Source organism: Ailuropoda melanoleuca, chromosome X, assembly GCF_002007445.2.
Source record: "Ailuropoda melanoleuca isolate Jingjing chromosome X, ASM200744v2, whole genome shotgun sequence".
NCBI lineage: Eukaryota > Metazoa > Chordata > Mammalia > Carnivora > Ursidae > Ailuropoda > Ailuropoda melanoleuca.
In genome coordinates, this window is record NC_048238.1 from 77,061,260 (window position 1) to 77,076,339 (window position 15,080).

The 15,080-nt window shown below is 43.3% G+C and overlaps 1 protein-coding gene across 11 annotated transcripts in view; it reads left to right on the plus strand.

Annotated features, from left to right (window-relative positions):
• The window catches only part of PAK3 (p21 (RAC1) activated kinase 3), a 246,667-nt gene that overhangs the window by 23,053 nt on the left and 208,534 nt on the right, over positions 1 to 15,080 (plus strand). The window contains exon 1 of one of the 11 annotated variants that reach the window (XM_034648868.1): positions 2,820 to 2,928. The exons of the other annotated variants lie outside the window; for them this stretch is intronic. Within the exon in view, the coding sequence (XP_034504759.1) occupies positions 2,916 to 2,928 (13 nt within the window). The 5' untranslated portion in view covers positions 2,820 to 2,915. Of the gene's footprint in view, positions 1 to 2,819; positions 2,929 to 15,080 lie in introns of those variants that run through there. 11 annotated transcript variants of the gene reach the window in all.

Consider the following 15,080-nt stretch of genomic DNA (forward strand, 5'->3'; position numbering starts at 1 on the left):
CCCTACGCAAACATTCTTGTCACAACTGCTATTAAGTAAGAGCACCGCTCTGGGAACTGGGTTTTAATGCTGACTGTGCGTGACCTTGGGCAAGTCACTGAACAATCCTCATCTGAATAATGAGGGTGTTGGACTAGATCTCTAGGGTCTCCCTCAGCTCTGCTACTCTGAGTCTTCGATGCTGAGAGATCACAGGTGTGGAAATGCTTTGAAAAGTTCTAAGTGTTATAGAGATGTGGGGTATTGTTAATTAAACCTACTGCTTTCAGTTCCCATAGCAGCAAAAGGAGGAGAGGGACGCCTGGGTGGCTCAGTTGGTGAAGCGTCTGCCTTGGGCTCAGGTCATGATCCCGGGGTTCTGGGATCCGAGCCCCCTGTTGGGCTCCCTGCTCAGTGGGGAGTCTGCTTCTCTCTCTCCCTCTGCCCCTGCCCCCTGCTCCCCCTGCTCTCTCTCTCTCAAATAAATGAATAAATAAATAAGAACTTTAAAAAACAAAACGAGAAGTAGGGGGTGTTCCTGATTACAGTAAGACTGGGCAAGTCAACACCTGAATCCTCTGAATTGGCTGTATAGCGTTGTTTACCAGGGAGCAAGATAATAATAAGAGCGATTGTTTCTTGAGACGCGACCATTTACCAGCAGCCTGCTAGTGACTTCCTTAGCACTTGCTATTCAGCTTCATAGCAGACCTATCATCGTCATTATCATTATTTTTGCCCTTTTACAGATGGGGAAACAGACTTGGGGAAGTTAACGGGACTTGGTTGAGGTCATACAGCTAGGGATTGATGGGAGCTAATCTTTCAGCCATGAGTTTCTGATTCAGCAGCTCAAGCACTCTCAAGTATGTGAAAATTCAAGACTCGGGGGGCTTTGCTCTGTAGCCCAGTAATTCTCCCGCTTTGATGTGCAGATGAATTACCAGATTTTGCTAAAATCAATTGCTGATTCAAAGGTCTGGGGTAGGGCCTGAGCTTCTGCATTCTATTTTATTTTATTTTATTTTATTTTATTTTATTTTATTTTATTTTATTTTATTTTATAGAGAAAGCACGAGCAAGGAAGAGAGGCAGAGGGAGAGGGAGAAGCAGACTCCTCACTGAGCAGGGAGCCCGATGTGGGGGCTTCATCCCAGGACCCTGAGATCATGACCAGATGCTTAACCGACCGAGCCACCCAGGCACCCCCTAGCTTCTGCGTTTCTAACAGGCTCCTAGATGCTGGGTAGCAGGTCTGCGGACCCCACACTTTAGGTGGCACGGGGCTCGAAGCCTTTCTATAGGAATCCCCTGGTCTACATTGGCCCCTGGAGCAGGGCTACATGGGCTGTGCCCTGCACAACTCCAAGGGACACCATTTGCCTTATGCTGTCTGTGTAGCCTGCCTCCGGGGAGTTGTGTTCTGTGCCGCCTCCCCCCCCCCCGCCCCCGCAGTGAGAACTTGGTGAATAGCGAGTAGATTTACACACTCCTCTTCCACCTGGGCCAAGTCTGAAGAAAGGAGAGTGCCCTTTCTCCCACAAATGAAATATTGATCAGTGCTGTTGAGAAAAGAAATGCAAAGCCCGTCTGCTCACAATGAGGGTGGCCCATTTGGTGTTCGAGGCAAGATAGGGAGGGGGGAGAAAACGAAGCTGGCTGGCTGGCTGGCTGGCTGGCTGGCTGGCTGGCTGGCGTGGCCAGCTCCATTCTTATGCTAACAAAGCCCTGATTCCAGGCTGCAGCTGCTGCCCGGGCAGAGGCTCCGGCCATTCAGAGCAGCTTGCTTTATGAGTGCCAGACCCCCAGAACAGGTGCAGCCCCACTTGTTCCTTTGGACAGCCCTCACCGTCCAGACAGGGAGCTGATTATCACTGCGAATCAGGGATTACTGCTCATTTACCAGCTTCTCCGGAACAAAGAGGCCCGGCCTCGAGACAGCTGTCTCTTCTTGCCAGAGTGAGACAGTGACTTGCCCTGAAGGCCATGGGGGCCTCAGGGAGGTGAGATTGAAGTGGAAATGGGACACAGGAAAATCAGATCCAGGTAGCAGTTCTTTTGGGAGGGGTCAAAATGTCTGAGAGTCAGAGAGCTGGGGGCTTAAGCCCACAGTCCCCAGGCGGGAAATCAAAAGCTATTGGGATATCCCCCAAGCTCCCCTCCTCTGGTTGGGGGCTTCTGCATTGAACCCCCTGTCTGAGGTCTGCTGCAGTGGCCAAGGGCCCAGGAAAGCCAGCGGCCTATCAGGGGTCCCCTTCCTCCTCTGCTCAGCCTCAGCACCAGGCGTCAGATTCTATTCACAGAAAGGAAGGAGACCTTATGGCACTGTGGTTAAGAAGCCCAGCTCCAGGGGGCACCTGGGTGGCTCAGTCAATTAAGCGTCTGCCTTTGGCTCCAGTCATGATCTCAGTGTTCTGGGATCGAGCCCCACATCGGGCTCTCTGCTCAGTGGAGAGTCTGTTTCTCCCTCTGTGCGCTTGCTCTCTCTCTCTCTGAAATAAGTAAAATCTTAAAAAAAAAAAAAAAGCCCAACTCCAGAGTGAGGCGGCTTGAGCTCTAGCCACCACTTGCTTTCTCCAAGCTTTGGTTTTATCACCCTTGGGGTGGGGGCTACCATGAGAATTTATTATTAATAACGATGGCTAACACTGAAACACACTTGCTGTGGACAAGGCACTCTTCTCAGCCCTTCGCATGCTGGAATTCATGAAGTCCTCAACACAACCCTATGCGATTGGTACTCTTATCCCCATTTTATAGATGTGGGACCCGAGGAGCCAAAGCGGTAAGGCACTTGCCCAAGGTCACTCAGCTTGGAAGTGGCAGAGCTGAGAATTGAACCCAGGCGGCTGCTCCAGAGGCCACCTCTTCAGCCCTGTGCTTTACTTCCCTGCACAAACTCCCGTAAGTAGAGAGGTGAGCCCAGTGCCCGGCACATGGAAATCCTTGGTAAGTGAGGGCAGTTATGGTTCATTAACCTGATGTAGCCTCGCTGTTTCAATGAATGGCTAAATATATGTGACCTTAAAGAAAAGGGATGTAGTTTTCTAATATGGAGAGTGGGTTTCCACAGCCGAAGTCCCCAGAGTGGAAAGAACAGTGGTCTTTGTTGGCCCCAGGGCTCCAGCTCCATTCACTGGCACACAAAGGAGGGTAGGACAATTCCTTTTGCCACTTGGCTCAGCAGACCAGTTTTAATGTCCAGAGGAGCTTTGCCTCTCTACCCGCCGAACCTCCTCTTCTTCAGTCAACACCTTCCTGAGGCATCTATCCCTGTCAATTTGGTTCACTTTGTATGTCAAAGAAAGAGAAGGAGAGGAGGAGGGAGAGAGGGAAGGAGGAAGGGAAAGAGAGAGACACAGAGAGAGAGAGGGAAAGAGAGAGACAGAGAGAGAGAGGGAAAGAGAGAGACAGAGAGAGAGAGGGAAAGAGAGAGACAGAGAGAGAGAGGGAGAGAGAAACAGAAATCAAAGAGAGACTCCCGCTCTGAAGAAATGAGAAAAAAAAAAGTCAGGACCAACAGGTCCATTCAAATCTAATCTTCAGTAGCTGTTTTGTAAGGTTTATTGACAAGGAAACCTGTCCATAATATAAAATTAAGTGAGAAAAACAGTGTGACAAAATCTATCAAGGGTGACGCCATTTTGGAGTGTGTGTGCCAGTATACAAATCTAGAAAAAAGACTGGAAGGAAACACACCAGAATGTTAAATGGTAATTATCTGTAGGTGGTGAAGTTGCAGATTGTTTCCTTTAAATATTTTTTTGTAATTTCATCAGAATTCTCAAAAATGAATTACTTTTGTAATTAAATCAAGTTCTAAGAAACAGAACAAAGTAGGTACAGGATCTGTCTGTACGGCTGTGTCCGGGGTGGATTCTGCTCCCAAGAATGCCCTGTCCTAGACAGCAGTGACTGCGGCCTGTGTGTGCCACACACTCCCTGTGTGCAAAGGAACGCTAGACTACTCAACAGGGTCTCACAGAGCTTTGGGGTACATGCTCAGTTCTCAGCCAGCTCCGGGAGTGTCTGACCTTCCCACTCAGACAGGTAGGTAGAAGTGGAGAGCCCTGACCTGTGGTGTCACTTAGGACACCCTGTGTCCCTGACTGTGGTTCAAGAAACCTGTGGTACAGTTAGCATTGCAAAGCCTTGCCATATAGGGCAAAACCTGGAACAGGGCTAGGGGGACAAAAGCAAACAGATCAGGGACTAATGAGTAAGGGGGTTCAGAGGTGATAATGGAAGGGTGGAGACCTAGTGTTCTTCCCTAAGCTGAAGGGTTCTTATGCACACTTGTGCTATTTGGAGACATGGCTGTGTTGGAAAAAAAAGTTCAGGAAGGCATAGGGTAGGGAACAAACTCAAATACCTTGAGAGCCAGGCTGGTGACATAAATGATCACAAGGACCTGGTTGGGGGGGGACTGTGATGGTGGCTGGAGAGAGCAATTGCCAGGTAAAAAAGCAGCGGGAAGCCTGGGAATATGGGCCCGAGGGTTTCCATGTCTTAGGACTTGGCAAGAGAAGATAGAAATCCAGATATTTACATAAAATCTCTCAACTTTTTTTTTTAATGCCATGACACCACAGGCCAAAATGCTTATGTAAGCCACAACTTTTTAGATCATTACAGATGCCCAGGAAGTTGTAAAGATGCTACAGAGGGGTCCTGCTATCCCTCATCCAGTTTTCCCCAATGGTTACGTCTTACTGAACCATTGTACAATATCAAACTGGGAAGCGGACATTGACATAATGTGTGGGCACAGTTCTGTGTCAGTTTACCACATGCGTGGGTTTATATATCCAACACCACAGTCAGATGCAGAAATATTCATTACTGCAAAGATCTCACTCCTGCTACCCTGATGTTCTTCTCCCCACCATCCCTAACCCCTGGCAACTACTGATCTATTCTCCATTTCTATAATTTTATCATTTCAAGTATGCTGTATAAATGGAATAATATAATATGCAACCTTTTGATATTGGCTTTTTTACTCAGCATAATGCCCTAGAGACCCATCCAAGTTGCTGCATATATTAATAATAATAATACTATTTATTTATTTATTTATTTATTTATTTATTTATTTATTTATTTATTTATAACTAGGCTCTACGCCCAGCGTAGAGCCCAAGGTGGGGCTTGAACTCAACCCTGAGATCAAGACCTGAGCTGAGATCAAGAGTCAGATGCTTAACTGACTGAGCCACACAGCTGCCCCAATAATAATTTCCTTTTTAATGTGAGTAGTATTTCATAATATGGATAGACCAGAATTTGTTTAACCGTTCATCTATTGAAGGGCAGTTTTGTTGTTTCCCGCTTTGGGATATTACAAATAAAGTTTCTATGAACAATTGTGTACAGGGTTTTGTGTGGATGGAAGTTTTCATTTGTAAGAGAAATGTTCAGGAGTGTGATTGCTGGGTCATAAGGTGAGTGCATGGTTCACTTTATGAGAAACGGTCAAATGGTTTTTTAGAGTGGCTGCACCATTTTATATTCTCATGAACAATGTATGAGCAATCCAGTTTCTCCGCATCCTTGCCAACATCTAGCATTGTCACTAACTTTTTACTTTAGCCACTTTCACAGGTGTGTAGTGATATATTGTAGTTTTAATTTACATTTTCCTAAGAGTTAATGATGTTGAACACTGAACACCTTACCATATGCTTATTTGCTATCTACGTATTCTATTCAATGAAATACTTATTCCTGTTTTTCACCCATTTTCTAATTGAACTGAGTCTTTTACGACTGAGTATTGAGAGTTCTTTGTATGTCCTAGATACTAGTCTTGTCAGATAGATAGTTTGCAAATATTTTCTCTCAATATTTAACTTTCTTTCCACCCTTTTTTTTTTAAAAAAAGATTTTATTTATTTATTCAACAGAGATAGTGACAGCCAGCGAGAGAGGGAACACAAGCAGGGGGAGTGGGAGAGGAAGAAGCAGGCTCATAGCGGAGGAGCCTGATGTGGGGCTCGATCCCATAATGCCAGGATCACGCCCTGAGCCGAAGGCAGACGCTTAACCGCTGTGCCACCCAGGCGCCCCTCTTTCCACCCTTTTAACAGAATATTTAATGGAGCAAAGTTTTCATTTTTTTATGAGGGCCAATTTGTTTATTTTTCTTTTATGGATTGTGCTTCTGGTGTCATGGCTAAGAACTTTTCACCAAGGGTCCCTAAGATTTTCTCCTCTATGTTTTCTTCTAGAAGTCTTCTATAAACTATACATAGTTTATAAAACTTTACATATGTATAGTTTTACATTTGAATCTGTGATCTATTTTGAGTTAATTTTTGTATAAAGCATGAGGTTTAGGTCAGAGTTCTTTATTTTTGCCTAGGGACGTCAGATGACTCCATTACCATTTGTTGAAAAGGCTGTCTTTCTTCATTGAACTGCTTTTGCACCTTTGTCAAAAATCAGTTGAGCATATTTGTGGGAGTCCGTTTCTGGGTTATCTGTTCTGTTCCATTAATCTCTGTGTCTACTCTTTGCCAACATGATGCTGTCTTGATTAGTGTAGTTATATATAGTAAGGTTTAATATTGGTTAAAGCAATTACTCTCACTTTATTCTTCTTTTTCAAAATTGTTTAACTATTCTAAGTCATTTGTCTTTCCAAATATATTGTAGAATAAGATTGCCAAAATCCACAAAAGTCTTTCTGGGGTTCTGATAGGAATTGCATTAAACAGTTTCGGGAGAATTAACATTTTTACTTACATTGAGTTTCCTAATCCATGAGCACAGTATGTCTGTACATTTATTTAGATCTTTGATTTTTTAAGTTTTCAGCATACAAGTCCTGTACAAGTTTTGTTAGATTTAAACCTGAGTAATTCATTTTTTAAAAAGATTTATTTGTTTATTTTTAGACACACACACACACACACACACGCACACACACGGAGAATCTCAAGCAGCCAAGGTGGGAGGGGCAGGGCTCGATCCAATGACCCCGAGACCATGACCTGAGCTGAAACCAAGAGTAGGATGTTCAACTGACTGAGCCACCCAGGCACCCCTAAGTACTTCATTTTTTTGAGTGATTATAAATGGTATTGTAGTTTTAATTCCAATTTTCACAGTGTCATTGCTAGTATATAGAAATACAATTGTTTTTTGTGTAGTGATATTATATCCAGTGACCTTTCTAAAGTCCATTATTAGATCAAAGAGAATTTTTTATAGGTTCTTTGATATTTTCTTTTTTAAAAAAGATTTTATTTATTTATTTGAGAGAGAGCGAGCAAGCAAGCGAGAGAGCACAAGCAGGGAGAGTGGCAGAGGGAGAGGGAGAAGCAGGCTCCCTGCTGAGCAAGCAGCCTGACTTGAGGCTTTATCCCAGGGCCCTGAGATCGTGACCTGAGCCGAAGGCAGACGCTTAAATGACTGAGCCACTCAGGCACCCCGGTTCTTTGATATTTTCTATGTAAATGGTCATGTAATCAGAAATAGAGACAGTTTTCTTTCTTTGCTCATTTGTAAGCCTTTTATTTCCTTTCTTGCCTTATTGCACTGGGTAGTTCTTTGTTGAATAGCATCGATGAGAATAGAAATCCTTGCCTTGTTCCCAAACTTAAGGGAAAAACATTTAGTCTTTCATCATTAAGGGGCAGCTGGGTGGCTCAGTCGTTAAGCATCTGCCTTCGACTCAGGGCGTGATCTCGGGATCCTGGGGTCAAGCCCCGCTTCGGGCTCCCTGCTCCACTGGGAGCCTGCTTCTTCCTCTCCCACTCCCCCTGCTTGTGTTCCCTCTCTCGAAGGGCTGTCTCTCTCTCTGTCAAATAAATAAATAAAATCTTTAAAAAAAAAGAATGATTTTAGCTGTAGCTTTATCTTTTTATCGCTTTATTGAGATAAAATTCACATGCCATACAATTCACCCACTTAGACTATACAATTCAATGATTTTTAGTATATTCCACAGAATTTTGCATTCATCACTACAATCAACTGTAAAGATTTTATTTATTTATTTATTTATTTGAGAGAGAGAGACAGACAGAGAGAGCACAAGCAGGGGAAGAGGCAGAAGGGGAGGAAGAGGGACAACCAGACTCCCTGCTGAGTGGGGACCCTGGCATGGGGCTCGATCCCAGGACCCTGAGATCATGACCTGAGCCAAAGTCAGACGCGCAACTGACTGAGCCACCCAGGTGCCCCACAATCAATTTTAGAACATTTTCATTAGCCCCAAAAGAAGCCATACACCTCCTAGCTGTCACTGCCCAACTTCCCATCTCTCCCAACCCCAAGTCTACATTGTCACTAGATTTGCCTGTTCTGGACATTTCATATATAATGCCTTCATGTGGTCTTTGACACTGGTTTTGCTCACTTAGAATAATGTTTTCAAGATTCATCCATGTTGTAGCATGTATCTGCACTTCTCTTTCTTTTTACTGCTAAATTATATGCCATTATACACGTGCCAGATATTGTTTATCCATTCATCAGTTGATGGACGTTTAGGTTGTTTCCACTTCTTCACTGTCATAGTCATAATTGTATTTTTATTATCAGGTAAGTGTTCTTTATATATTCTAGATACAGGTCTCTTATCAGATATATGAGTACATGAATTGCAAATGTTTTCTTCCATTTGGTGGATGCCTGTTCACTTTCTCGGTGGTGTCCTTTGAAGCACTAAAGTTTTTAATTTGAATGATGTCCAGTTTATCTATTTTTTTTCTTTTCTTGCTTGTGTTTTTAGTGTCATATCTACGAAACCATTGCCTGATCCAAGGTCACTAAGATTCACACCTATGTTATCTTTTAAATTTCATAGTTTTAGTTTTACATTTATGTCTTTGATCCATTTGAATTAGTATTTTATATGGTGTGAGGCAGGAGTCTGATTTCATTCTTTTGCATGTAGGTGCAGAATTGTCTCGGCACCATTTTTTTTGAAAAGACTAATCTTTCTCCATTGATATTTCTTGACACACTTGTCAAAAATCAATTGACCATAAATATGAGGGTTTATTTCTGGTCTCTCAATTCTATTCCGTTTGTCTATATGTATGTATTTATGGCAGTGCTATACTTATCTTGATTACTGTAGCTTTGCAGTAAGGTTTGAAATTGGAAAGCACTTGTCCTCCAACTTTGTTGTTCTTTTTCAAGGTCGTTTTGGCTCTTTAGAGGACCCTTGCATTTCCATATGATTTTAGGATTATCATGTCAATTTTTATAAAAGAGGCAACTGGGATTTTGGTAAGGATTGTGTTGACTCTATAGATCAGTTTTTGGATTATTGCCAAGTTCACGATATGAAGGCTTCCAATCCATGAACATGGGATGTCTTTTCATTCATTTAAGGTTAGGTTCCATTTATTTGTTCCATTTACTTATGTCTTTAATTTCTTTCAACAATATTTTGTATTTTTCAGACCATAAGTTTTGTATTTCTTTTGTTAAATTGAATCCTAAATACTTTATTCCTTTTGGTGCTATTATAAATGGAATTGATTTCTTGATTTTATTTTTAGTTTGCTTATAGCTACTATGTGGAAATAAAATAGGCATTTTGTATATTGATCTTGTGTTTTGCAACCTTTCAGAGCTTGTTCATTAGTTCTAATTGTTTTTTGTGGATTTCTTAGAATTTTCTAGATATAGGTCGTGTCAGCAGTGATCAGATACAGTTTTACTTCTTTTCCAATTAGGATGCAAGAAATATTTAAAAAATTTCTTGCCTAATTGCCTTGACTAGGACCTACGATACAATGTTGAATGGATATGGCAAAGGTGGACATCTTTATCTTGCTCCTGATCTTAGGGGAAAGCTTTTAGTCTTTCACTATTAAGTATGATGTTAGCTGTGGGTTATTAATAGATGTTCTTTACTAGGTTGAGGAAGTTCCTTTCTATTTATAGTTTGTTGAGTGCTTTGATGAGGGGGTGTTAAATTTTGTCAAATGCTTTTTTTCTGTGTCTATCGAGACGAACATGTGGCGTTGTACCTTACTCTTTTGAAGTAGTATATTACATTAATTGATCTTTGGATGTTAAGCCAATTCTGTGCTCCTGTAATAAATTTTAATTGGTCATGGTGTATAATCCTTTCTAGATATTCCTTGGTCCAATTTGCTAGTTGTGGGAGTCTTATTTGTTTATTTTTTGTTTTTGTAGATGTTCTTTGTTAATTTGAGGAAGTTCCCCCCTATTCCTAGTTTTCTGAGAGGTTTTTTTTTTTATCATGAAAGGGTGTTGGATATTGTCAATGTGTTCCTGCATCAATTGGCATAATCATGTCGTTTTTCTCATGTAGCCCACGCTAAGTTGATTTTCAGTGTAGCCTGATGCATTTTCGTTTTCATTTTGTTCTGTAGGTCAGAAGTCCTGGTACACTTAATAGGGTTTTCTGTTTAAGGTGTCCCCTGGACCATGCTCTTATCTGGAGTTTGTGAGGATGAGTTTACTTCCAAGCTCATTCAGGTTTTTGGCAGAAATCACTTTCTTGGGGTATATGTCTGCAGTCCCCATTTCCACGCTTGTTGTCAGCCAGTGGTCGCTCTCTGCTCCAAAAGGCCACCTGCTACGTTCCTTGTTACATAGCCCCTCCATCTTCAGAGTCAGTGGGAATGTCAGATCCTCATGCTTCAAATCTCTCTAACTTCCACTTCTGCTTACTAGCCGGGGAAAACTCTGCTATTAAAGGATTCATGTGATTAGATTAGGCCCACCCAGGGGCACGTGGGTGGATCAGCTGGTTAGGCATTCAACTCTTGGTTTTGGCTCAGGTCATGATCTCATGGGTCTTGGGATTGTGGGATCAAACCTGCTGGCAGGTTCCATGCTCAGCAGGGAGTCTGCTTGAGGATCCCTTCCCTTTGCCCTTTTCCCTGCTCCCTCACTCGTGTGTGTGTGTGTGTGTGTGTGTGTGTGTGGCACACACTATCTCTCTAAAATAAATAAATAAATCTTTAAAGAAAAAGATTAGGCCCACCCAGATAATCTCCCTTTTGCCATATAATGTAATATAATCATTGGAGTGATTTCTCATATTGTTGAGTTCCACCCACACTCAGAGGGGAAGGGATTATACAAAAGCCGGGATCATTGGGGGTCATATTCAGAATTTTGCCTACCACGGCCATTAAGTTTAAAAAGTGAACTAATTTAAAGAAAAATGTTGAGTGAATGGTATGGCCAAAATTTTGAGGAGTGCCTGGAAACAGTATGGGACCCAGTGGAGTAGTTCATTTTTAGGTTCCTTCCATATTCTATGATTCTGTAGTTAGGAAGTCATGGAATAGTCTGCTCTTCTGTCTGCTATGAGGTAAAGCATATAAAGTCAGAAGCCAGTGTATTCCTCAAAAACATCAAGGTCATGAAGGACAAGAAAGACTGAGGAACTGTCTTCAATTAAAAGAGTTGAAAGAGGGGTGCCTGGGTGGCTCAGTCAGTTAAGCGTCTGCCTTTGGCTTGGGTCATGATCCTGGGGTCCTGGGATCGAGCCCCACAGTAAGCTCCCTGCTCAGCGGGGAGTCTGCCTCTCCCTCTCCCTCTGCCTGCTGCTCCCCCTGCTTTTGCTCTCTCTTTCTCTGTCAAATAAATAAATAAAAATTTTTTAAAAAAGAGAGAGACTAAAGAGACATGATAACTAAACTCAAGGATTAATCTATGTTTGAGTCCTATACCAGATAAGTTTATTGTTGTCATTCTAAATGATGATATTGAGATATTGGTGAAATTTGAAAGAACCCTTTTGATTAGATAGTAGTGTTACAGCAATATTAACTTCCTGGTTTTGATAACTGTACTATGGCTTATGTAAGAGAATGCCCTTGTTTTTTTAAGGAAATATACACTGAATTATTTAGGGATAAAGGGGCATGATGTTTACAGCTTACCCTCAAATGGTTCAGAAAAAAAAAATAATAGCATGTGTGTGTATATAACTCAGAACAGAAAAAAAAGGATGAAGCAAATGTAAAATGTTAGCATTTGGGAAATGTGAGTGAAGGGCATATGGACATTCTTTGTACTATACTTGTATGTTTTATATTAACAGCTTCACATGAGAATCACAATGCTGGCTGACACCTTGATTTCAGCCTGGTGAGCCCCTGATTCAGGCTTGCTGTGCCTGGACTTCTGACCCACTGGAACTTGTGAGATAGTACATTTGTGTGTGTGCATGTATGTGTGTGTGTGTGTGTGTGTGTTTAAAAGTGAACCAAAAGGTGTGTAAGAAACATTTGAAATGGAAGAAAGGAGAGAAAAATCACAATTTGGTGCCTTACTGCATAGATGTGGTCATAGAGAGAAGAGTTGACAATGGTTCTAAAGTTAGGAGCCTGAAAATTGGGATAAGACAGACAGAGACAAATCTAGAGGGAAAGCTGGTTGGGAGGGGAAAAAATAAGTTTTAGGTATGTTAAGTTTGAGTGAAGAGGGGCCATGAATAGAAAGAGGACCCATCAGCAGAGAGGAGTTGGCTAAGGATTGAAGCTGGCTAGAGAGGTCAAGGCTGGAGCCGGACGTTGGGGAGTCATCACAGTGGTTTTGGAGATGCTTGGAGCACCTGCTACAAAGGGAAGAAAGAGGCTGAAAAAGTAGAGGGCTGTTTCTGGGTCCACCACTGTACGCCCAGGTGGTGATGCGCACTTGCTCTGAAACTAGACAGGTCTCGGTTTAAAATCCTGGTCTTGCTCCTTTCTAGCTGTGTACCTTAAACAGGTCCCTCCATGTCTCTGGACTTCAGTTTTTTCAGCTATGAAATGGCGATGCTCATCACACCTGCCTTGCTTTGAGGATTGGACGAGATCAGCCGTATAAAGCGCTTAGCCCATAGCTTATCACACAGTTGGAGCTGAAGAAATTAGAGCCGTGATTGTTATTAATTGCTATTTCCCTTCATGTGCTCGGCTGGATTAGGCCCCTCGCAGTTCGGATTACCATGCTTTGCTGGCCGGAATGAGGCAAGGCTAACATGGCACGGTGTCTTTTGGTGATGGAGGGCAGGCCCACCACCTATCCCCAAAAAGGGAGGACTTCTTTCCTCTTCTGCCAACATGGGCAGAGTTAAGAGGAAGGCACGAGGAAGTGAGAGTCAGAGCTGGGAGTGATGGAGCAAGGACAGACCCCATAGACCTCCCTGGAGCACCGGGAGTGATTCATTCCTCCTTAGCCTCCCCGAGGCCAGCCCAGGAAAGGGATATTTGGGAGAGGGGGACATCACGATCCTGTGTGAAGGGTGGGCACGGTGTGCAGGACAACAGTTTATATTTATAAAAGGTGTGTGGTGCCTAGGCTGCCTGGTATATATTTAGGGAAGAAGTGGGTTCTAGAGGAATGTGCCGGCCCAGGAAATGAGGAGACTTGACTTCACCTGCTAGCATTCATTCTCCCTACAGAAGATGCAGCCCTGGGTGCTACACTTTTAGCTTAATTCTCCCGCCTTCCCACTGCCCTGGTGGCACTAATCAATCTGTTGTCTTCTGCTGCTAGATGTAAATGCAATCAATGAGATTTCCTGATTTATTCCTACCCCCTGCCACCCCCAGTCAGCATTACATTCTTTAATTTCTCAGTGCTCGGCTCATTTTCTCCACTCCCTTGGCTCTGCTCCATGCTCCAAGGACCTTTTTCCTGTAGCGGGGAGAGGGTTTGGCGAAATGGTGGGGCTCTGGGCTGCCTGGTGGTGGCAGATGGAGAATCCCTGGCCTTGAATGAAGGTGTACTCTCCAGAGAGGAACGTTTTGGTGTTTTGATAAAAAGCAATCTCAGAAGGGGACATTTGGAAATGGGATGTGTGTGTGTGTGTGTGTGTGTGTGAGAGAGAGAGAGAAAGAGAGAGAGAGATGTTGAGATTGAATGAGAGGTATCAGAATCCTGTAAATAAATGAGGAATCTTGAAAAACTGGTAGGAAAAAATTGAAATCATTATTTCATCCCAGGTCAAAGGAGACAGAGAAAGAAACAACCTCCTGAGGCAAAGATAAGTATCAGGGATTACCGATTTTCCAGAGGGCCCTTGTGCTTTGAGATCCTCAGTTGGAAGGAGCTTAAAGATACAGAGACTGATAGATCTGCCACTTAGGTGGACAGCTGGAGTTGATGCAAACTGCCCGAAGAAAGACTTGGGATTTTGCTCCTATGGTGTTCCTCTTCCCGTCAGTTACACCTAATAAATGGCACTACTGCTCACTTGGTTGCTTCAGTCAAGCCTCTAGTCATTATGCTGAGTTCCCCTCATTCCCTCACCCGTCACCTCCTAGCCATCAGCAAATACTGTGGATCCACCTGCAAAAATACGTCCTGATTTTGTCAACTTCCGGCCATCTCCTCAGCTGTTACTTGGTGTGAGCCACCATCATCTCTGTCCTGGACCAAGGTAACAGCCTCCTAATTGGTCTCCTTGAGTCAGCTTTTTGCTGCCAGGGCCGCCACGTATGGATGTTCAGGTTGTATACTACACCAGGGCACCATAGCTGTGGATGTGCCATTTTTATCATAGACACATACCAACTTACATAAGAGAGTGTGCAGATGCGTGCACACATTCAGCTCTTCTTGGCTCCAAGTCTGAGAGCAGAGGAAGAGAGCCTGTGCCTACATAAACCTGTATTGGCGCACAGGGTCTTGTACAGACTCTGGAGAGTTTTTAGCTCGAGGAAGGGGCATCTTTCTGTAACGCACACAAAGACACCGGATCAGATAGTGGCAGCCCTGCCCCCAAAGATCTCAACTCCATACAACTGTGGTCAGCAAGAACCTTGACAAACATTCGAGTGTATTGATCCTTTGCTGGAAAACTTTCATTTATTTCTCAGTGTTTTTAGGAGGAAGACAAAACTCCTTGCCTGGCCCACAAATCTCGAACGATCTGGCCTCTGCCTTCCTCTGCAGCCTCATGTCCATACCACCCTCTCTCATGCCCGGATCCCAACCCCAGCCACAGTGACTTTCTGTCCCTGCAGCACCCAAGCTCATTCCTGTCTCTTTCACTGTACTTTTTTTGGGGGGGTCTATCTGGAACCCGCACCCCCCATGCTAGAGCATTAGCTCTATTAAGCAGGGACTTTGTCTTGTTCACTATTGTATTTTCATCACTTAGTGCAGTG